Source organism: Orcinus orca, chromosome 15 (assembly GCF_937001465.1).
Source record: "Orcinus orca chromosome 15, mOrcOrc1.1, whole genome shotgun sequence".
NCBI lineage: Eukaryota > Metazoa > Chordata > Mammalia > Artiodactyla > Delphinidae > Orcinus > Orcinus orca.
This window is the reverse complement of record NC_064573.1, coordinates 7,269,859-7,294,359: the sequence shown is the minus strand read 5'-3', so window position 1 is coordinate 7,294,359 and position 24,501 is coordinate 7,269,859. Positions and strand designations below refer to the sequence as shown.

Genomic DNA, 24,501 nt, shown 5'->3' with positions numbered 1-24,501 from the left:
TAAAGAGAAATGGTAGCGTAAGCAGGTGAGCACAGAGTACCTGTAGCACTGGGATGACAGGACACAGAGACTCGATAAACTTGTTCCAGGTCAGTGCTGTCATCCTCAGTCGCCCCTGCAGCAGATGCATCAGGATGGCCTTGGCAGTGGCATTCACCTGCTCAACAATACGGGGGAAACAATCCAAGAGGAGGTGGCCCGTTAAGTCATCTTACATACCTGTAATATTTCATAAAATCTGGAAAGGTAATTAGCATCTCTTCCTTCAAACGCTCCTATTTCCACAGCATCATCTTACATTCTGTTCTCAACCAGTCCTTCCCCCTTAATGATTTCTTTTTTTTTTAACCTTTAAAGTATATTTTTCCATTGAATAAAAATGTTCCTTAAGGAAATACGCTGCTTATTATAACTACTGCATCATTCCTACATCTAACATGAAAAACTTAAGTTAACATTTTGATCTGAATTCTCTGAGATCAAGTATGTCCTGTATTTTAAGCCTCATTTGTTTTAACATTTCTTTTTAGTTAAACAACAACTTAACTGAACCCATACATCAAAGACAAGTTTCTTTTTAGTTTCTCATACTACCTTGTGACATTAGAATACTGTCTTGATTTAGCTGAGTATCTAAAGAATCAGAGTAGTCTTCTGTACTTCCTTCTAACATGCCATACCTCATTTTTGGGCTCTTGAATACCAAACGCAGAGATTTCATACAGAACTTTTGGGTGAAGCAGAAAATGAATTCCATTACAAAGGGAAGACACAGGTTTACTGACATTATGGACACCTAAACATTCCTGCAAAATAATCCAAAAAGTTTTTAAAAATTAGTGACAGTGATTTTTCCAAAGCATTCCTCTTTCTTCTGTTTATAATTCAAATCCAATTTTAGTACTTATGTTACTGAAACTTTTCTTTTAACCGGTAGAGCACAAAAAAAGATTCTCTTAACTAACAGTTTTTGACTTTGCATGAGATACCTATTACATTTCTTTCAGCCAACAAGAGTGGTGTTGACAAATTAAATAACCAAACTGCTGAGACAACCATAATCTTTTAAAGTTGTTCATAATAACAGACATATAGGAAATAAACACCACCATAAACTTATCCTAAGGTGTTTGTATTTTGCTTACTGAGGTTTGACAAAGAGAAAATTCAAATCAAAACAGACTTAAGTTTCTGGGTGAGGGGGAGGACAACATATATGTGGGATTTTCCTTATCAATACAGTGATGCACCTGCATATAAGTAATGACTCTGTATCATCTCTTCGACAAAATTAGCACAAATCCCACTCTGGATATGCACCCAAAAAACTGAAAGTAGAAACTCAAGCAGGCATATTTGTATACCTGAAGCACTGTTCACAGTAGCCAAAAGGTGGAAACAACCCAAATGTCCACTAACACACGAATGGGTAATAAAGTGTGGTATATATACAACAGAATATTATTCATCCTTAAAAAGGAATGCAACTCTGATATATACTAACATGGATGCTAAGTGATATAAACCAGACACAAAAAAGACAATTATATGATTCCACAAGTATGAGGTACCTAGAACAGTCAAATTCAGAAAGTAGAATGGTGGTTGTCAGGATCTGGGGGGGGGTTGGAGGGTAATAGAGAGTTATTTTTTAATGGGTACAGATTTCAATTTAGGAAGATGAAAAAGTTCTAGAGATGGATAATGTTGATGACTGAACAATGTGAATGCACTTAATGCCACCAAAACCTTAAAAATGGTTAAAATGGTAAATTTTACGTTATGTGTATTTTACCACAATTTTTAAAAAGCAAATTAGACATCGTTGAGCAAAGAATTAGTGTACTGAATGACAGTACTGAGCAATTCTATCCAAACAAAACAAAAAAAGATCAAATATAAAAGAGGGCTTAAATGACACAAAGGGTAAAATAAGAAGATCTAACATGATCTAATGAGAGTTCCACTTGGAGAGAACTGCAAGGCTAAGGGAAACAATAATGACTGAGAATTATCCAGAAGTGAAGGCAGACATGAGTTTTCAAACTGAAGCATGCTAAAAGAGATATGTTAAAAAAAAAAAGTGTATACAAAGTTACATTGTAATGAAACTGCAGAACTCCAGAGCTAAGGAAAAGACCTTAAAAGCAACTAGAAGAAAAAAAATACAAAGAAATTATAATTTAACTGACAGCAGCCTTCTCGACAATGATAAAAGCCTACCAAGAGCAAAGCAGTACTGGCGAAGTGCTAAGGAAAAATGGCAGTCAATCTAGAACTCTACAGAATTCTACAGAATTCTACAATTCCAGCTAATCTATCATTCAAGAGTAAGGTGAACTCAAGACATTTTCAAACACATGCACTATCAGTTACAGACTCTCATTAAAAATACTGAAAAACATAGCTCAGTAAAAAGGAGACAGAACCTAAATACTTATCAATAAATAGAAGAAAGTATATTCAAAGTAAAGAGCAGTTAAGATGAATCCACTAGGTAGATCTTAAACCTTACTATTAAAGGAAAAGAACAGGCAGCAAAAACATGTGTATGGTATGAAATTATATACGTTTTTAAAAAGACAAACACAGTAATATATATGATTTATAAAGATATGCATATATAAAATACATGCATGGGAAGGATAAACAAAAACTTTGTAAGAGTGGTTATCTTGGTGGCATAAAAAAAAGTGGAAGAAAAAAGAAAGAAGCTTCAGTTATAACTAATATTTTTATTTCTCTGAAAAAAAAGGATCATAAGTAAAAAATGGCAAAATGTAAACATTATATCTAGATAGTACTTATAAGAGTACTGAATACAAGAGGACACTTTCAAGAGTACACAGGAATATATATATTTTTCTATACTGTCCTATGTACAGTGTTCTTTTCAACATTGAAATAGTTAATATTTATGTACTATTCCATGCTGAAATATTTTATAATTTAAAAACGCAGGAAATATTTGTTTCAAAAGAAAGAAAAGAAGAATATTACTAAGAAAACAGATCTGAAACTATAAAATTTAAGCCATAATAAGCTAAAACTTTTCCTGAGCATAGAAATCACCTTTGAATACTTGATAGAAGTCAACTTTTCCTTACAATTTTTCCATCATTAAATAACACAACATAAATGTAATTCTTATTAAAACTGCTAATAAGGCAATTCAGTTGCTAGACTTACTAAGGGAATTCAATAGTATAAATTTCTTAGAGTTGACTAATAACTACCATCTATTTTTATGGTAATAACTCTTATATCATATCCAAAAGGTCAAGTAATTTAATTTTGAGTTATAATCAGAAAATCCACCGTTAATGCTCCCAAAAAAAATCAAAACCAAAAAAACCTACCTTAACAATTTCCAGACAACAGTGGTAAGTTTTAACTTTCACTTGTGGCAAAGGGTGAGACAACATACGTAGAAACACCTTCTGACTTTCTCCTTGTAATAATGGACTGGCCTGTGCAGATTTCCAGCTGGTAAAAAGGTAAACATACAAGACATCTAAGGCAAGTAAGGGACTAAACATGAGACTAAAAAGCACAGAGAAAGGGGTTTCTTCCTACTCCAGTTCCTACAACTGAGATCTTGTTTAACTAACCCAGAATTAATATTTACTCAAGCATTTACTTGTTTCAAGGCAGGGAATATTCTCTCTTAAAGAATACAAAACAACAAAATGTCTTTAGAAACCTATATTTAGAATGTAAAATGGTACAACCATTATGGAAAACAGTATGGAAGTTCCTCAAAAAAATAAAAACAGATTTACCATATGACCCAGCAATTCCACTTTTAGGTATGTAACCAAAGAAAATGAAATCAGTACCTCAAACAGATATATGTACTCCCATATTCATTCCAGAATTATTCACAATAGCCAATACATGAAAACAATGTGTCAATTGATAGATGAATGGATTTTTAAAAATGTGGTATGTATGTGTATGTGTGTGTGTATATATATATAATATATGTATATATAATATATATATAATGGAATATTATTCAGCCTTAAAAAAGAAGGAAATCTTATCATTTGTGACAATATGGATGAAGCTGAAGGACATGCTAAGTGGCATAAGCCAGGGTACAGAAAAACAAATACTGCATGATCTGACTTATATGTGGAACCTAAAACTCTTAGAAGCAGAGAGTAGAATTGGTGGTTGCCAGGGGCTGGAGGAAATGCAGAGATGTTGGTCAAAGGGTACAAAGTTTCAGTTATGCAGGATAGGTAGTTCTGGTGACTATGGTTGATAATGCTGTACTGTATACTTGATATGTGTTAAGAGAGTAGATCGTCAATGTTCTCACCACAAAAAAAAGGTAATTATGTGAGATGACTGACAGATAGATAGAAAGAAAAATAAATCCTGTATTTAATGGATATTTATCACCATGGATTTACTCTTTCCAAAAGCAATGAAAATACTAAGTTTTACAGAAAAATCTGTCCCAATGTCCCCCAAATAAATTAACCAATGCATGATGCTTTTCAAAAATCCATATAAAAGGTAGGAATAATGAAATTTACATTTAAAAAATCAATTCAAGTTATTAATTAAAATGTTAAAGATAAATAAACAAATGTGCTTGAATACTTGTTTGGAAAGACACCAAAACAAATGTATAAAAATCCAAGGATAATTCATGTTGATTATAGGCATGACATTTTTAAAGCTTACTCGTGAATAAAACAGTTAACTGTCCTAATGCTACTATATATATACAGTTTAAAGGTCAAAACATATAAAAGCAGTTTAAACTAAAAAATAACAGATTTAAGACAAGTTTCATTTTCATTGCTCCTAAACTTACACACACACACAACCTATAATAATATAATCATATTAAGAAAGAAAATATTACATCTTTGAACAAATACAGATGATTTCCTTTATTAGGGGGAAATGCTGATGATAGGAAAAGCTATGTAAGGCTTGGTCTGCCAGCTCCACTAATTCTAAGAGATTCTTCTCTCCCTAAAAAAAGAAGAGAATGGAACAGTAAATGTCAAGGTCATGTACAATAAAATTCTCAACAGCTAACAAAGCAGCTTCAAGAAATTAGATCATCCAGAGGCCCTGAGACTGTTCACATTTGCTTAAGTCAACCTGCTCAACAAGCAAGCCAAAAACGTCAGCCTAGGAGGAAAAATGTGGGGAAAATGCCTAACTCAACGCCGCTTAAGACTTTATATTATTTACCTCTGAGTGGCATGGTTCTTTGACTGCTCAATTGTGGCCTTATCCCCCTACTAACTGCAGCTCAAGGCAGGACTCATGTATTTTAAGATCCACCTCCCACTTCTAACATCCTGATTGGTTCTAGGGAAAATAGGGGTGATCAATACCTGTGTGATTAACTGACCATGCAGAATGCCACGGAAATAATTCAAATAAAAGGCAGTTCAAAATTCTATCATGGAGGAGACAAGATACAGTGGCATAAAGATGTGGGGAAAAGAAAATAAAAATAAACAATAGTGGGTAAATAAGGAAAATTTAAAATATGAAGTTCAAAAAACTCCACTGTAGGGGCCAAATGGAATAAAATTTTGCTCCTAATTTTTCAAGATCTTCAGGACCCATTTTGGTATTTTCAAACAGTAAACAACTATTGTAGTAATGTCTATTTTAAGACTCATTAACCCTTTAATTGATAACATACTAAATAATATCCTAAAAGGGATAAATAACAAATACATAATTATTGCTATAACATGGTATTGAAAGTCATCCTACTACCTTACAATCTAGTTCATGGCTTTATTTAATTAAAAAATCAGGCTCTTTCTGTGAATAAATAAAGGTCTATAAAGGGAAAAAATGTGTCTACAAATAACACTAAAATGGCCCTTATAATTGTTTACATCAATTGTCACTCTGTTCACCCACAGTAAGCCACTTCAAAGAGGAACTCACTAATAAAGATATTGATAATAATTATTGTTTTTTTTAAACCACTGGTCTCATGAATATATACCATACATTAATCTAAATCTTCATTTTACTTTTATATAAATCATACCCTTACTTTAATCTTATAATTGGGCCATTCAGTAATAATGGATCCCACCCCTAAGAATTCAATTGTTAAATGTCCATCAATTTGAAAACTATAGGTTAAATTTTCTAAATATTTTATCAAAGGAATTTTAAAGAGATATTAACAAAACTTTTTACCTCCTTCCCAACATCAGACAGGAAGTTACAGGTACACTCAAGTGAATAAACAGCCTCTGCAGTTCGTTTATAAATACTGTAGTTTTCAGAATTCAGCTGTTCCAAATAGGCCACAACAGCTTCATGAATATTTGGATATTCCAAAGAAAGAGGCATGTCCAAAGAAACTAGAAATAATGCTGCTGACATAGGCTCTGGTAAAAAGTGGCTTGCCTTGATAAATTAAAAAAAAAAAATTAACCATTTTTAGATAAATATAGTAAACTATAATATTAACATAGTTGAACTTTTTTTAGTAATTCTCTATCACAAAGTCTATTGCTTTTCCAAAGAAAATTCTATTCTCCAACACATCATTTATCTACACCTAGGTTCACTGCAATTTTTCTCTGCCCAAAATATCCCAAGTCCAAATTTCAACTCCTTCCCAAAGCCTGGGATTCAGGATACCTCCTCTTCCCCACATCAACACCCAGAACTGCTCTCCCTCTGGGCCCACACCTCGTTTATGCCTCTGCTACTGAACTGAAGGTACCAGGCCTTTTTCTCTAAGTTTTTCGTGCAGGTGCACACAAATCTCCAGAAAAATGCAATAAACCCCTGAGGATATAGCCCAAGGCTTATTAACTACATATTGAATTGAATATCACTAAATCAAGTACAGCTATAGACTAATTCGAACAGAAATTAATTTTTATTTGGTTTTGTTTGTGTTTTAGAGGGGAAAGGAGAAATTCAACATATTTAAAATAGTTCTAGAACACTCACAAAAGACTGACCTTTAATTAGTATAAAATCAAGGGGCCCAAATGAAATAGTGTATGTTTTATAACTTAAATCAATTGATTTAAGACTAAAAAAACCCTTTGCTGGGTTTTGTTTCTTTTAATGATTCTAGCTTTGTAATAGAATTTTATGCATCAATTAAGAAAATGAAAAGGCCTGAAAATTCAATGTTCAGAGAAAACCATTTGGCAGGGTTTACTACTACAGCTGAAATGCTGCCTTTATTAAAGTAGGTTTGGTCATAATTTTTTCATGGATAACCTATTTTAAGGATAATCATTAACTGCCTGAAAGTCTAAGAACTAAATCTGCTAAACAATGCTTTTTTTTTTAGAATTACTGTTCTTTATTTTTTTTTAATTAATTAATTTATTTTTGGCTGCATTAGGTTTTCTTTGCTGCACGTGGGCTTTCTTTAGTTGCATCGAGCAGGGGCTACTCTTTGTTGCGGTGCACAGGCTTCTCATTGTGGTGGCTTCTCTTGTTGCAAAGCATGGGCTCTAGGCACATGGGTTTCAGTAGTTGTGGCAGGTGGGCTCAGTAGTTGTGGCACATGGACTTAGCTACTCCCCGGCATGTGGGATCCTCCCAGACCAGGGCTTGAACCCGTGTCCCCTTCATTGGCAGGCGGATTCTTAACCACTGTGCCACCAGGGAAGCCCTAAACAATGCTTTTAAATGAAATACTGTTGCCAAATGAATATCAAAAGCTAAAGGAATCAAAATTTTAGGTTACTAAGCATGAAAAAAAAAACCCAACTATTAAGACAGCAGCTATTATAAAGTCAAGAGAAATTTCTCTTATTCTGTAAAGAACTCTCCTAGTGGGGAAAAAAGAGAGAGCGAGAAACTAAATTACCTAGTCACCAATTATTTGCTCACTCAGCAAATACTCACTGGGCCCCTACCGTATGCCAGGCACCATTCCAGATCCTAGGGACACAGCAGGAAATAAAACAGAACCTCTGCCCTCACGAAGTTAACACTCCAGTGGAGAAAGCATAGAGTAAACCATACTTGTCCAGTGTGGCTAGGAGTGCTAAGAAAATTTTAAAAACAGGGGATAGAAAAGATGGAGAAGAACAGAGAAGTTACAGGAGGTGGAAGCAGAGGAAGGCCTCTCTGATAAGGTAACATCTAAGCAGAGAACTGGAGGAGTGGATATCTGAGGGAAAAGCACTCACAGAAGAGGGAACAGCAAGTACAGAGGCTCGGACACAGAGTATATTTGACAGCAAGGAGGCCACTGGAGCTAGTGCTGAGGGATGGAGTCAGGGGGCAGTGGTGCCAGATCAGGTAAGGCCTTGGGTCATTATAAGGACTTGTCCTCAGAAGGAGCATTGGAAGGTTTCGAGCAAGCCTGAGGATGAGTCTGGAGAGAAGAGATGGAAAAGAGCAAGGGTGGAAGCTGAGAGACCAAGGAGGAGGTTACTGCAATAATCCAGGCGTGACAGGATGGTGGCTTAAACTCAGGTAGCAGCAGTGGGAGTGGTGAGAAGTGTTCAGGTTCTGGATAGACGTTCAAAGGAGAAATAACACATTTTGCTCAGGGATTGGATCTAAGTGTGTGTGAAAGCCAGGAATCAAGGATGACTCTAAGGTTTTTCCTGATCAACAATCAACTGGAATGAAGGTGCTATTTACTGAGCTCGGGAAGACTAGAGGAAAAACACATCTGTGCAGGGAAGTAAGACTTGGGGCATGTTCAGTCGGAGATATCAGCTGTCTCAAGAAGATGTCAAAAAGGATACTGGATATATACTTATGAGTTTGTGGTTCAGGTGACACGTGTTGTCTGAAAATATAAGTTTGGGAGGTGTCCGCAAATAGATGGCACTTAAAGACCAAAATGCGATGATATCTCATGAGGGCCAGGGCCAGTCCTGGGGTTCCACCCCTTTAAGAGGTTAGGAAGATAGAGAGAAATTAGCAAAGGAGACTCAGTGAGTGGGGCTCTGCGCTAAGATAGTAAATCCTAGTGGGTCTAACTCCAAAGGCACTGTGTTTTAGTTTAAAGGCGCTTTCTCTGACTCTAGGCAGAAAAATAAGAATAGCTGATGTGAGGATTAAATAAGCACTGGGCAGATGTCTGGCATATCACATTCAATAAGTACTAATTTCCTTTCTTTCCTCTTTTCATCCCATCATTAAGGAATTCTGACATTTTCACTCTGCATACCTACATCTGAAACTCCTCTCAGCAACTCAAAGCACCAAGGTAAGGTCATACGTTTAATCCTTGCATGGCCAATGGACCCATCACAGTTTACACCCCAGACTGAAGACGGTGGTCCTACATATATAAGCATTAGTCACGTGTCAGTTGGGACTGAAAGTGATGATGTTTCAGTGGAAAGCTATTACCAGTATTAGATAGAAAAGAGTCAACATCGTCATCTCGTGCATGCTGGAGGAGGAGGGGTATAATACTGTTTTCTCTAAACCTGCCACTCAGAGCAGCCAGGGCGTTATCCTGGCATGGCCTGTCAGAAGTAGGGATTCTTAGGCCCTATCCAGACCTTACAGACCAGAACATGCAAGATCGGATTAACAAGATCTCTGGGTGATCTGGGTGCACATTACACTTTGAGAAATGCTGCTCTGAATCAATCAGCTACACCCAATTATTAGATTTTATATACCTCACTAAAAAAGTCAAAATCTTGTGGTATAAATTCTTCCTCACCTTCAGTCTGCTTGGCTGAGAAAGGGTCACAGGGGTTCCTAGGATGCTCTGGGATCTTGTTTCTGGCACAGGGCCAGTATTTTTAGCTCTTATTTCCCAGATGGTTCCCCCATATGAAGTTAACTTCATTTGTCTTACCAATTTGATTTACCCAACCAGAACACTTTTAATTTTAATTTATAACATTGGTAATAACATTTACCAATGCATCATTTTAACCTATACATGGGTATTCTCCAAATTCATTTAAAATCAGCAATTATCAATTTCAGAAAAGGTCTTCAAGGCATTTTGTCAAAACATTCAAATTCAGGAAATCTCTACATAGATTCATACTATATCATTTTCCAACTTCAAAATTACATATTTGGTAAGTGGCAACTCAAACATTTAAAAGCCACTTTTAAGGTAGAAAGTTTCAGAGTCCAAATTCCACTTCAATTTTTGGTGGGCTAGCAACAGGCAGAGGGCAGCATAGCCTTGTATTTATATAAACTGAAGGAGAAAGTTAACAGCAAAGGAAGAGCATGTTTGTTTAGATCTCATTTTAAAGTTCTTAGTTAATCAATCAAAGCAGTTATAACCATCTATAAGCTGATACCTTAATTACAATCTCTTCAATGACCCCACTTACTGTTCTAATGAAGTTCCAAGCTACATATTTAAAAGAGCTCCCCAAAATGACAGATACTGATTTGCCTTCAAAAACAAAAAATAGCTACCTTAAAAAAAGACATGGAGAGTTGGCTTTACATTATTCTAACACTAAAGTAAGTCAAATAAAATAAATTATTGACTTCTATTTTGATTCCTCCCCAAATAAGCATATAGATGAAAAAAACTCTATAATCAAAAAAGCAATAAATAAGCTCTACGGTACAACTGACAAGTAACTTTTCCAAAAATACCTCAACCTATACATAGATTGATCATTTGTAATACTTAGTAACAAGTTATTGTAGCACTACTAATTTTTCAGTTATATAACGTTATCATGTAAAGTTGAGACACCTATATTTTAAATGCAATACCAGTCTTATATGACTGAAATTCTTCAATTTATAATGTTTATGCCTTGGAAAATTATCACTCTTTAACACAGAGTGTTATTCAGAAACATAATAATTAATAAAAAAGTTAAAAATTAAAATTAACAGAAATGTTATTTTCCCTAAAGTAAAATACTATATTTAAAATTTAATGTTCTATTCTTATTTTTCCAGATGACCTGATACTATTTTGCATATATTGCATATGTGTTATTAAAAACTGGAGTTTAGGGCTTCCCTGGTGGCGCAGTGGTTGAGAGTCCGCCTGCCGATGCAGGGGACGTGGGTTCGTGCCCCGGTCCGGGAAGATCCCACATACCGCGGAGCGGCTGGGCCCGTGAGCCATGGCCGCTGAGCCTGCGTGTCCGGAGCCTGTGCTCCGCAACAGGAGAGGCCACAACAGTGAGAGACCCGCGTACCGCAAAAAAAAAAAAAAAAAAATGGAGTTTAGACTACATGCTCTGCAGAATTCTACGGAGCAAAAGGGCAAGTGGCTATAACAAAGGACAACAAAAGGCACAGGAAATGGTTCTTTAGCTGCAGTAATTTTTCCCATACCTTCAGTTAAGCACGATGCTACACCTTTCTTTTTGCAATAAGTTCACTACACAACACTTGCATATGAGTCATTTGAGATATTTTTACCACCAACGTTCAAATTCAGAGATATAACCTCCACTTTAAAGTACAGTCAATAAGATGATTTAAAAGAAATATTTACACCTATTAAAATCACCTTTAACATACAGTCACATAATGGAATAGTATTTTGCAATAAAAATTAACAACTGCTACAAGCAACAACAAAAATGAATCTCAAAAAAAAAAAATATTGAGCAATTACATACTTTATACATCTATTTATATAAAGCTCAAAAACAGAAAAACCCCTTTATGGTGACAGAAGTCAGAAAGGAGTTTAGCTTGCAGGGGTGGGGAGAGGTGAGGTTAAGCGACGGGCTTGAAAGCCTTGAAAGGCTGGTCATGTTCTACTTCATGTTTTGGGGGGTGGTCACTTTCTAAACACAGATATATTCACTTAGTAAAAATGCACTGAACTGTGCACCTTTCTCAACATATTACACCACAGTTTTTAAAAGTTATCTTAAAAAATTAGTATTTTTTTCTATCAATTTATTTGTCAAAACTAATAAAAAATGTTAGCCATTTCTCAATTTCTGCATTTCCAATATAATCTTTGTACACCATGAAATGATCAGAAGGAATTTACAACAGGACAGTGATTGTAACACCCAGTAAACTACAACAAAGCCACGCTACCTGCCTTACCTTTTCAACAGGGAGAAGTGTCTGCAGCAGTCGGACTGCAAACAGCGAAATGCTGACAAAGGCCATCCTGTGGTGCACCAGCACCGCCTCTGGTTGTTCCAAACTGATGTTGCTTTTATGGTAGCATATGCTGTCTCCAAGGGACCCCAACACCATGAGCAGTTTCTTCTTCTGCAAACATTTAAACACAAAACAGAAGAAAACAATCAATTTTAGGGGCCAATATAGAAATATCATGGAGAACAATATAAAATGTTATCATTAAATAATATAAATGTATTCCTCCCTATAAGAATAACCAATACATGCTGAGATACTTTTAACGATAGGAAAGAATGATAAGTATACCTAAATTTTTTAAAAAGCTAACAATTTTTAAGTATTTAATATGAATTCTAACTAATAATAAACAAAAATAAACAAAATACAAAAACTTAATGATCCATTAGTTCCTTCCAGTTTCTAGTACTTAATTGTTCCAACTTTGAACACTGCATGTAAATCTCTCATCCAATATTTATTGGACTTAGTGTATGCTTAACACAGTGGCAGGTATATGGGGGAAAATGCATTAGTTCAAGAGACATGATCCCTGCCCTCAAAGTGATCCCAAAGTTACTAAAGAAATGAAACCGGGGAAGTCAAATAATTAAAAAACAATGAAATATTAAATTGTATAATCTCTCTTCAGGTAATAAGGTTGTTTCAGAGCAAATGTTCCACCATCATAAATTTCTAGATACCTTACTACTTAAATAGAAGTTATATCTTTTAAATTGAAAGGTATGCATAAAATATGAAAACTAAAATACAGTAGACTAACTGGCAAGTCATAACAACATAGACTAAAATATATCCTAGATATGTTGACATAACCCTATAAACTAGCTGCTGAAAGGACAGTATCAGAAAAAGGGTAGAACAAAAAAAGCACTGGGGTTCTCACTCTCAACTTTCCACGGAAAATTTATGAAAATTAAAATGAGAAATTACCTGTAAACTAAAGACAAAAATATAATGTATGTCAGAAATTTTTTAATTCAAGGATAAATAAACACGAAATAAAAAAGACATGGAGCCTATAAAAGTTACACAAAGTATCAAAGCCACAATAGATACACTTCACATCCATTAGGATGGACATTATCAAAAATAATAGGAAATAACAAATGTTGACGAGGATGTGGAGAAACTGGAGCACCTGTGCATTGCTGGTGGAAATGTAAAAGGTTCAGTCACTGTGGAAATAGTATGGCAGTTCCTCAAAACATTAAACATAGAATTACCATATGATCCAGCAATGTCACTTCTGAGTATATGGCCAAAAGAATTGAAAGCAGGGATTTCAAACACTTACTTGTACATCAATGTTCACAGCAACATTATTCACAACAGCCAAAAGGTAGAAATGTGTCTATCAACATATGAATGGATAAACAATATGCAGTAGATGGTATACATACAATGAAATATTCAGCCTTAAAAGGGAATGACATTTTGACACATGCTACAACAAGATGACTCTTGAAAACATTATGTAAAGTAAAATAAGCCAGATACAAAAAGACAAGTACTGTATGATTCCTCTTATATGAGGCACCTAAAATATACAAATTCATAAAGAAAGAAAGTAGAATAGTGGTTATCAGGGACTAGGGGAAGAGGAGAGTGGGGAGTTATTGTTTAGTGGGTGTGGAGTTTCACTCTGAGATGATGAAAAGTTTTGGAGACAGATAATGGTGACAATTGTACAACAATGTGAATGTGCCTAATGCCACTGAATTATACACTCAAAAAGAGTTAAATGGTAAATTTTATGTTATGTATATTTTACAAAATTTTAAAAATTATATAAAGAAGTAAACTTTTTTTGTTACTTACATGGATCATTTGAAAAATTTAAAGATAAACACAAATAACATTAAACCTATGATATTTTCCAAATCACTACAGAAGTAAAAGGAAGATAAAATAATCTATAGAGTTAAAAAAAAAAAGGAAACAAAAGAGATAGCAAAACTTCTGCATGAAAACCAAGTATAATAACTGTACTAAAAAAGGTTAAATTTCCCTGTAAGTGAAATATGATTTCATACTGAAGTAAAAATCAAAAATAATCTACACATACAAAAAAGACATTATCTTTGTACATAAAAGGTTAAAAATTAGTGTAGTGAGAAAAATCTCAAATAAACAATCTAACCTTACACCTAAAGGAACTAGAGAAAGAAGTACAAACAAAACCCAAAGTTAGTAGAAGGAAAGAAATCATAAAGATCAGAGCAGAAATGAACAAAATAGAAACAAAGAAAACAATAGCAAAGATCAATAAAACTAAAAGCTGGTTCTTTGAGAAGATAAACAAAATTGATAAACGTTTAGCCAGACTCATCAAGAAAAAGAGGGAGAGGACTCAAATCAATAATATTAGAAATGAAAAAGGAGACGTTACAACAGACACCGCAAAAATACAAAGCATCCTAAGAGACTACTACAAGCACCTCTATCGCAATAAAATGGACAACCTGGAAGAAATGGACAAATTCTTAGAAAGGTAATAACCTTCCAAGACTAAACAGGAAGAAATAGAAAATATGAACAGACCAATCATAAGTAATGAAATCGAAACTGTGATTAAAAATCTTCCAACAAACAAAAAGTCCAGGACCAGATGGCTTCACAGGTGAATTCTATCAAACATTTAGAGAAGAGCTAACACCCATCCTTCTCAAACTCTTCCAAAAAATTGCAGAGGAAGGAACACTCCCAAACTCATTCTATGAGGCCACCATCACCCTGATACCCAAACCAGACAAAGATACTACAAAAAAAGAAAGTTACAGACCAATAGCACTAATGAATATAGATGCAAAAATCCTCAACAAAATACTAGCAAACAGAATCCAACAACACATTAAAAGGATCATACACCATGATCAAGTGGGATTTATCCCAGGGATGCAAGGATTCTTCAATATATGCAAATCAATCAATGTGATACACCATATTAACAAACTGAAGAATAAAAACCATATGATCATCTCAATAGATGTAGAAAAAACTTCTGACAAAATCAACACCCATTTATGATGAAAACTCCCCAGAAAGGGGGCATGGAGGGAACCTACCTCAACAAAATAAAGAACATATACAACAAACCCACAGCAGACATCATCCTCAATGGTGAAAAACTGAAAGCATTTCTTCGAAGATCAGGAATAAGACAAGGATGTCCACTCTCACCACTATTATTCAACATAGTTTTGGAAGTCCTAGCCACAGCAATCAGAGAAGAAAAATAAATAAAAGGAATACAAATTGGAAAAGAAGAAGTAAAACTGTCACTGTTTGCAGATTACATGATACTATACATAGAGAATCCTAAAGATGCTACCAGAAAACTACTAGAGCTAATCAACGAATTTGGTAAAGTTGCAGGATACAAAATTAATGCACAGAAATCTCTTGCATTCCTATACTAATGAATAAAAATGTGAAAGCTAAATTAAGGAAACAATCCCATTCACCACTGCAAAAAAAAGAATAAAACACCTAGGAATAAACCTATCTAAGGAGGTAAAAGACTGTACTCAGAGAACTATAAGACACTGATGAAAGAAACCAAAGACAACACAGATGGAGAGATATACCACGTTCTTGGACTGGAAGAATCAACATTGTGAAAATGACTATACTACCAAAAGCAATCTACAAATTCAGTGCAATCCCTATCGAACTACCAATGGCATTTTTCACAGAACTAGAACAAAAAATTTCACAATTCGTATGGAAACACAAAAGATCCCAAATAGCCAAAGCAATCTTGAGAAAGAAAAACGGAGCTGGAGGAATCAGACTCTCTGACTTCAGACTATACTACAAAGCTACAGTAATCAAGAAAATAGGGTACTGGCACAAAAACAGAAATACAGATAAATGGTACAGGATAGAAAGCCCAGAGATAAACCCATGCACCTATGGTCAACTAATCTATGACAAAGGAGGCAAGGATACAAAATAGAGAAAAGACAGTCTCTTCAATAAGTGGTGCTGGCAAAACTGGACAGCTACATGTAAAAGAATGAAATTAGAACACTCCCTAACACCATACACAAAAATAAACTCAAAAGGATTAAAGACCTAAATGTAAGGCTGGACACTAGAAAAGTCTTAGAGGAAAACATAGGAAGAACACTGACATAAATCACAGCAAGATCCTTTTTGATCCACCTCCTAGAGTAATGGAAATAAAAACAAAAATAAACAAACAGGACCTAACGAAACTTAAAAGCTTTTGCAAAGCAAAGAAAACTACGAGCAAGACGAAAAGACAACCCTCAGAATGGGAGAAAATATTTGCAAACGAATCAACAGACAAAGGATTAATCTCCAAAATATATAAACAGCTCAAGTAGCTCAATATAAAACAAACAAACAACCCAATCCAAAAATGGGCAGAAGACCTAAACAGACATTTCTCCAGAGAAGATATACAGATTGCCAAGAAACACATGAAAGGATGCTCAATGTCACTAATTATTAAGGAAATGCAAATCAAAACTACAGTGAGGTAACACCTCACACCAGTGAGAATGGGCATCATCAAAAAATCTACAAACAATAAATGCTGGAGAGGGTGTGGAGAAAAGGGAACCCTCTTGCACTGTTGGTGGGAATGTAAATTGATACAGCCACTATGGAGAACAGTATGGAGGTTCCTTAAAAAACTAAAATTAGAACTACCATACGACCCAGCAATCCCACTACTGGGCATATACCCTGAGAAAACCATAATTCAAAAAGAGTCATGTACCCCAATGTGCATTGCAGCACTATTTACAATAGCCAGGACATGGAAGCAACCTGAATGCCCATCGACAGACGAATGCATAAAGAAGATGTGGTACATATATACAATGGAATATTACTCAGCCATAAAAAGGAATGAAATTGGGTCATTTGTAGAGACGTGGATGGATCTAGAGACTGTCATACAGAGTGAAGTAAGTCAGAAACAGAAAAACAAATATCATATGTTAGCACATATATGTGGAACCTAGAAAAATGGTACAGATGAACCAGTTTGCAGGGCAGAAATAGAGACACAGATGTAGAGAACAAACGTATGGACACCAAGGGGGGAAGTGGCGGGGTGGGGGTGGTGGTGGGATGAACTGGGAGATTGGGATTGACATGTATACACTGATGTGTATAAAACTGATGACTAATAAGGACCTGCTGTATAAAAAAATACATAAAATAAAATTCAAAAAAAAACTAGTGTAGTGAAATATGAACAAAAATGTATGAAATATAAATAATGAATAATTCAGAACAAAAAAAATTAGATAAATCAGGTAATTTTCTATTGATGAAGTGCATAATAGAGAGTAAAGACCCAACATGAATGAGTCATTGTGGTCTGAATAACATAAATATGAAGCAAAACCTGAAGTTGGATTTAAAGGTTTTAACTCAGTCTTTTTTACCTTAATTAATAAATTAAACAGATATAAACTTTGAACATTTCAAAGACTACAACTCCTCGAGTTTCCAAGGAACACTGACTAAAACTAGCCATTTACTTAATCGCAAAAAATGGTCAATGTATATTTAAGACTATGTTCTTTGAGCCCATGGAAATAAAACTAAAAGTTAAAAATTTCAACCAAACGTAGGGCCACCCTTACAAAATTAAAATAGAAAATTTTAATAGCACTTATATTAATAACCACTGGTCTAGAGAAAACAAATTAGAAACACAGTGACAGTCTTATTACATGGACAGGCAATTTTTCACCCAGTGCTTCTCCATTAAAATACTTTTTTACATCTACAAACAACATATCTCTGTTATTCAAGACTAACTTTGACAATTTACAACTTAAATCAATGAACACATTTAAGACCTCAGTATTGCAAGGCTTTTTGTAAAAATCTATTTATTTGTGAAATTGTTTCAAATAACCTTGCTAATTCTAATGATGAATTGACATACTTCTCAAAATAGTATAAAAAGGAAGTATTAAATACTATAAGAATCAGTCTTGCAGCTTTTACTATCTCCAACACTTCTTCCAAGCCAAAAAAAAAAAAAAAGCGTTTTTTTTGTTTTGTTTTGTTTTTGCAGTACGCGGGCCTCTCACTGTTGTGGCCTCTCCCGTTGCGGAGCACAGGCTCCGGATGCGCAGGCTCAGCAGCCATGGCTCACGGGCCCAGCCGCTCCATGGCATGTGGGATCTTCCCGGACCGGGGCACGAACCTGCATCCCTTGCAACAGCAGGCGGACTCTCAACCACTGCGCCACCAGGGAAGCCCAGTGTTTTCTTTTTAATGTTTTAAGAAAAGAAAGGATTTTAAAACAATACTATCTGGTCCACAGTTTTAATTTGCTGGGCTAAAGATATTTAAACAGCTGTAAAGTAGTTGATGCAGAAAAAAAAAAAAAAGAGCCAGTTTTCAGAGGATAGTCAAAGCTTTTACAAAATTACAGACTTAAAATACCAGATGAACAAAATATTCTAAATATTCCCAATAAAACAGAATTTATAGTGCAAACACAATATCTCCACTATCTGCACAATATAAAACAGGTTTTGGATTCTGTAAAGCATCTGAAATAAGTGACTCTCCCCCATATGCTCCCAGCTTCACACTCCCCACTCCCCTTCTACAAGGTAGCCAATTACTGTTCTGCGTGCAAGTCTCACCAGGCACTTCTATGTTTAAGAGCAAGCTCATCCTGCCTGCAGAATGACAGCCAAACTACTCAGCAGCACGTCAAAAGCCTTCTGTGAGCAGACCCCACCTGAACCCTCCAGCCTCTCTCCCACCACATCCACCTCACGTTTTATGCTCTGGTTGCTTGCACTCCTCCCAATAGCCCTAGCCTTGACCACCAATCAGCACTATTCATTCCTCCCCATCATTCTCTTCCCCTCCGCCAGACAAAAAGCCCTACCTTTACTTTCTTAGCCGAATCGTATTCGTAATTTAAACTCAGCTCAGCCACGATTTACACAAAGCCCTCCCTGAGATTCTCGGCTGGGAGTGTTTTCAAAGCACCCTTGGCACATGAGAAGATACTCAACATTACTAGTCAGAGAAATACAAATCAGAACAACAGTGAGATATCACCTCACACCTATCAGAATGGCCATCAACAAAAAGACCACTAATACAAATGTTGACAAGGATGTGGAGAAAAGGGATCCCCTGTACACTGTTGGTGGGAATGTAAATCGATGCAGCCGCCATAGAAAAAAGCATGGAGATTCCTCAAAAAACTAAAACGAGAATTACTGTATAATCCAACAATTCCACTCCTGGATTTATATCCAAAAAAAATGAAAACACCAACTCAAAGAGACGTGCCCCCCAACGTTTAGAGCAGCTCTATTTACAACAGCCAAGATATGGAAACAACCTAAGTGACCATCGACAGACGAATGGATAAAGAAGATGTGGCACATATGTACACAAACACATACACACATATACATACAATGGAATATTAATCAGCCATAAAAACGAATGAAATATTGCCAGTTGTGACAACACAGATGGACCCAGAAAGTATTATGCTAAGTGAAATAAGGCAGATAAAGACAAAAAACATATGATTTCACTTATATTTGGAATCTAAAAAACAAATGAACAAACTTCAAAACAGAAACAGACTCATAGACACAGAGAACGAACAGGTAGCTGCCAGAGGGGAAGAGAGGGGGGGAAATGAGTGAAATAGGTGAGAGAGATTAAGAGGTACAAACTGCAAATTTCAAAATAAATGAGTCATGGGGATGAAATGTACAGCATGGGGAATACAGTCAATTTTTTATCTAACTCCCACAAGAGTGAAAAGAATTGCTGTTTATTCATCTTGCACCCCCAGGGCCCAGGGTCGACTAAAAAATTATTCACAACCTAAAAGCTGAGAGTTATGTTTTATTCAGCAGGAATTTTTAGGACTTCAAGGCCAGGAGGCCGCATCTCAAGTAACCCTGAGAGAACTGCTCCGTGGAGGCGAGGTGGGGAGCCAGGATACATGGGAGTTTTGTAACAAAGGGCAGGGAGTCTGAATGTCAAAAGATTACTGTTAATTAAAGAAAACCAGATATCTCAAGTTAAGGAATTTAGCGCTTTTCTGTGCACGGGAAGATGCAAGAGTCTGGGCTCACTGAAATCATTGCAGTCTGATGGCTGCTAGATGGCAGGTATTCTTTTCCTTCCTGAGTGCCCTCAGGGCTCACCAGCTCACCATCAGAGGTGGCTGCAATTACTGATGACTGTGACATCCTTTGTTTACTGATACGGCAGGAAGTATTCCGTTTATCACTAGCATATAATGAGCAATCAAAGAATGTTTGGTGAACTAAAACACCTGTCTCTGGACTGGCGGCAGTAGCAGGAAAAGCATATGCTAATTAGAGATTCCACTCAGCCAATTATAAATTCACAATCTGGTTCAATTCCCCTTCTTGAGCCCTTACTGGATACCAAGCCCTTCTCTCTAGAAACTTTCATAATCCTCTCCACTTCACTTGAACTTCAACCAGCAATTCTTCCAACATGCCTGGAAATCTAAGTTACCAGCTCACAGCAGGTCAGATGGGAATTTAGAAGGAATCAGTCATAAAGAAGGAGAAAACACTGCTTTTCGTGACACTGAGTGACAGCAGTGACAGAAAGAAGAAAGGCAAAAAACAAACAGAAAACAGCCCCAAGAGTCTGGGGTTATCTGGCATGAGGAAAAGAGCCTTACTCCGTGAACCTAACTTACCATGTGAATAAGGAAAAAACAAACTTAATTTCATAGGTAGGCAAAAAAAGGATGACATACTTCAGGTCATCCTAACTTTTACAAGTGCTTACCAAAAAAATTTTTTATTTTAACAAAATATAATTTCAGTGAAAATATTTTTTCTTTTATTTATTTCAACTGAAATAAAAATATTCAATTTATGGAGAAAAAATTTCTTTGACTATGCTTACATAAACTGAGTTATGGAATTCCAGACATGAATGCTATTAGCACTATTTGGAAAGAGCTAGAGAATTGATTACATATCTACATGCATTTAATTACTGAATTGGTCAACATTTATTACTTCGTTCCTTTAACGACACGACAAAAATATGCTTCTGCCTTCTGTGTAAACCTCACAAAAGTAGGGACATTAAGGAATTCTACTTAATTGTCTGCTTCTATTAATATATAGCCCAAAGGGATGAGATTTTTCCTAGGAAGCATTTATTCTTTTAAATAAGTAAGTCAAATATAATTTCCAGCAGTACTATTTAACATTTCTAACATACCAATTGGCACTTGCACAACAGATTTAACCTTTAAAGTAAAAATAATTCATTGAATCATAAAAGATCAGCAGCCAAAAGTTAAAAATGAATGACTAACTTTTACAGATAAATGTTCTGGCCAAGAAACTTGAGCTATTTTAAGAAGCAACTGATAAAACATTCTTCACACTTCTCAAGGAAAACTCACTTGTTGAAAACCTTCAATATGTGAAAACCTTCTAAAAGTACTACAGAATAATGTGATAACCTTAAGGACCAACGAAAAACTAAGATAAGAACTATTATCCCTATTTTATAAATAAATTGTAGGACTTGAAACAATATATTACACCTACTGTAAAATGTTTCAGTTGTGTTTCTTTTCAAAAGATTTGTGTAGATAAAAAAAATTGGGGGAGGGCTTCCCTGGTGGCACAGGGGTTAAGAATCCGCCTGCCAATGCAGGGGACACGGGTTCAAGCCCTGGTCCGGGAAGATCCCACATGCCGCGGAGCAACTAAGCCCGTGCGCCACAACTACTGAGCCTGCACTCTAGAGCCCGCGAACCACAACTACTGAAGCCCACGTGCCACAACTACTGAAGCCTGCACACCATAGAGCCCGTGCTCTGCAACAAGAGAAGCCACCGCAATGAGAAGCCCACACAATGCAATGAAGAGTAGCCCCCGATCACCACAACTAGAGAAAGCCCGTGCACGGCAACGAAAACCCAACGCAGCCAAAAACAAATTAATTAATTTTTAAAAATGCACATTACTCATTTCACATTTTTGTTAGCAATTATGTCTATCAATATGTTTATTGAGTGAATAAATACACAGTGAAGCAGTCGCAGCCTGTAAAAAAGATGAAGATCTTCACATATGAACACAGAATAATCTCCATGCCTACGTTTACATCCATCCATCTATCCAGGATGCATTATTTTCTCTTCCAGTTTTATTGAGATATAGTTGACATATAGCACTGTATAAGTTTAAAGTGCAGAGCTTAATGATTTGACTTACATACATCATGAAATGATGACCACGTTAAGTTTGGTGAACATCCATCATCTCATATAGAAACAAAATTAGAGAGATAGAAAAACAGTTTCCTTTCCTTGTGATGAGACCCTCAGGATTCACTCTCTTAGCAACTTTCATACATAACACACAGCAGTTGTGCATTACATCCTAGTACTTATTCATCTTAAAACTGAAAATCTGTACCTTTGATCACCTTCATTCAATTCCCCCTCTCCCTACTTCCCACCTCTGTTAATCACAAATCTGATCTTTTTTTTCTCTGAGTTCGTTTCTTTGCTTGTTTTTGAAGAATAACTGACTTACACAACATAGTGACTCAATATTTCTATACATAATGGTCACAACAATAAGTCTAATTACCATACAGGATTTACTCTTACATTGTAAAAACAAGGTATGAAACTGTATATGATATACCACCTTTTATGTAAGATGTGAGAGGGGGAATAAGAATCTACGTATTTTCTTACATTTGCAAAAACTAAAATAAAAATGTAAAAAATAAACTAGAAAACAGGATGGCAGGGAGACACCCCTGAGTTACATTTTTATGAAGAGAAAACAATTCCCCAAAATGAAAACAAATTGAAACAAAAATCTAACTGTATACTGAATTGGTAACAGAGAAAATAATTCTTTTGAGTGACTTTAAGGCACAGAATTTTGACTTTATATACTTAGTGAGATTTAGTCTAAGTCAAAAAGAACTGCAAGAAAATCCTGAACTTTATTAGTTATTGACCACAGTGATACTAATACTGCTACTGTGAAATTACTTACTTTATGCTGAAGGTTAAAACTAATAAGCAATTATGTTGATGTTGCTAAGAATCTATGAAGGACAATAAAGTCCAAGCAAAGAAATACAAGTTGAAGTTCAGAAGTAGCAGAGTCTGAATTCATGAGTTTTTTTTAAATACAGATTTCCTAGGTTCTATTACTGAAGGGAACGAATGATATCACTGTAACTACAAGCAGCCCTAATGGCCTGTTTTTGGTCTTGATATACATTTCCCGCATTAAAAGTAACCAGAATCTCTGGAGAAATGGCCTATTCCAGACTATGCACAAAATAAGCCTGGGATCTATTGTGTCTAAAACAAAGAAAGTTTTCAAAGACTAATGAGACAATGAAACCAGCTTACAAGGACCAAGATAAAATAAGATACTAATATTATTACCCACATCCCAAGGAAAACCTTGATTCTCACCATATCTATAGCAAAAAGACTGCTGTCATCCCAGATATCTGCTGAAATTGCTTCACCAATAAGTACCATATCCTCTGCAAGCAATTCCAGAACTCTTATTATCATCTGTCTACTACCTAGGAATACAAATAGGAGAGAGAGAGAAGAAAAATAAAGTTAATTCAAATAAAGCTGAACATCATATTGCTCAATCCTCTCGTTAGCTAATGCCCCCAAGTTCCTATTTCTCTTTTTATTTTTTGATGTTTTTAGAATTGTTTAAAAGAGACGAATAGGGAAGTCACAATATACAATCACCATTAGACTTCTGTTTCATTCATAACACTATTTAACTACAAAAAATCAAATGTGCTTTTAAGTGGGAAAGATAGGAAGAGTATAACAATAATCTAACTAAAAGCACTGTGAGATAGATTAAAATAACTTTTCAGATTGAGAGACCATCGATGTTACATGTAATAGGTGACAAAGCACAGGTTTAGTTGAGAAGATGCAGTCTAATAAATTTCCCACTTAGGACTAGAAGGTTTAAGCCTTGTCATGAATTAGTAGTTTCCTACACAGGAGTTGCCTGGGAAACCTACACTCACCTTAAACTCTAAGAACATTCCGGAGGAAACTGTGCTGTCAGAGTCACACCCACCTGAGCAATCTCCCTTCTCCACAGAGATAGAATAACAAAGGAATTCCACCACCCATAATTCTAAGTAAGGTGAATGTTCAATCAAGACTTTCCTGTCCCACATACCAAAGGTCAATTTCTAATGAATAAAAGTAAAACAAACTACCAGATCATAAGGGTCTAGATTAATTGTTTCATGAGAACAGCTGGAGCAAATTCTCTTAGAAATCTCTTACGACACTGAACAAATGCAAATTATGCAATAATTTCCCACAAAAGGGCAAGAGAACATTTAGAAAATTTTATGTACCAT

The 24,501-nt window shown here is 35.5% G+C and overlaps 1 protein-coding gene across 3 annotated transcripts in view; it reads right to left on the bottom strand.

The window, feature by feature from the left end:
• Positions 1 to 24,501, bottom strand: part of RTTN (rotatin) — a 145,972-nt gene that overhangs the window by 105,749 nt on the left and 15,722 nt on the right. For all 3 annotated transcript variants that reach the window (XM_049697998.1, XM_033406088.2, XM_004280001.3), the window contains exons 10-16: positions 23,567 to 23,682; positions 12,010 to 12,180; positions 6,199 to 6,411; positions 4,883 to 4,995; positions 3,360 to 3,486; positions 681 to 806; positions 41 to 157 (exon numbers count right to left, since the gene is read on the bottom strand). In XM_049697998.1, coding sequence (XP_049553955.1) covers positions 41 to 157; positions 681 to 806; positions 3,360 to 3,486; positions 4,883 to 4,995; positions 6,199 to 6,411; positions 12,010 to 12,180; positions 23,567 to 23,682 — 983 coding nt within the window. The remainder of the gene's footprint in view (positions 1 to 40; positions 158 to 680; positions 807 to 3,359; positions 3,487 to 4,882; positions 4,996 to 6,198; positions 6,412 to 12,009; positions 12,181 to 23,566; positions 23,683 to 24,501) is intronic.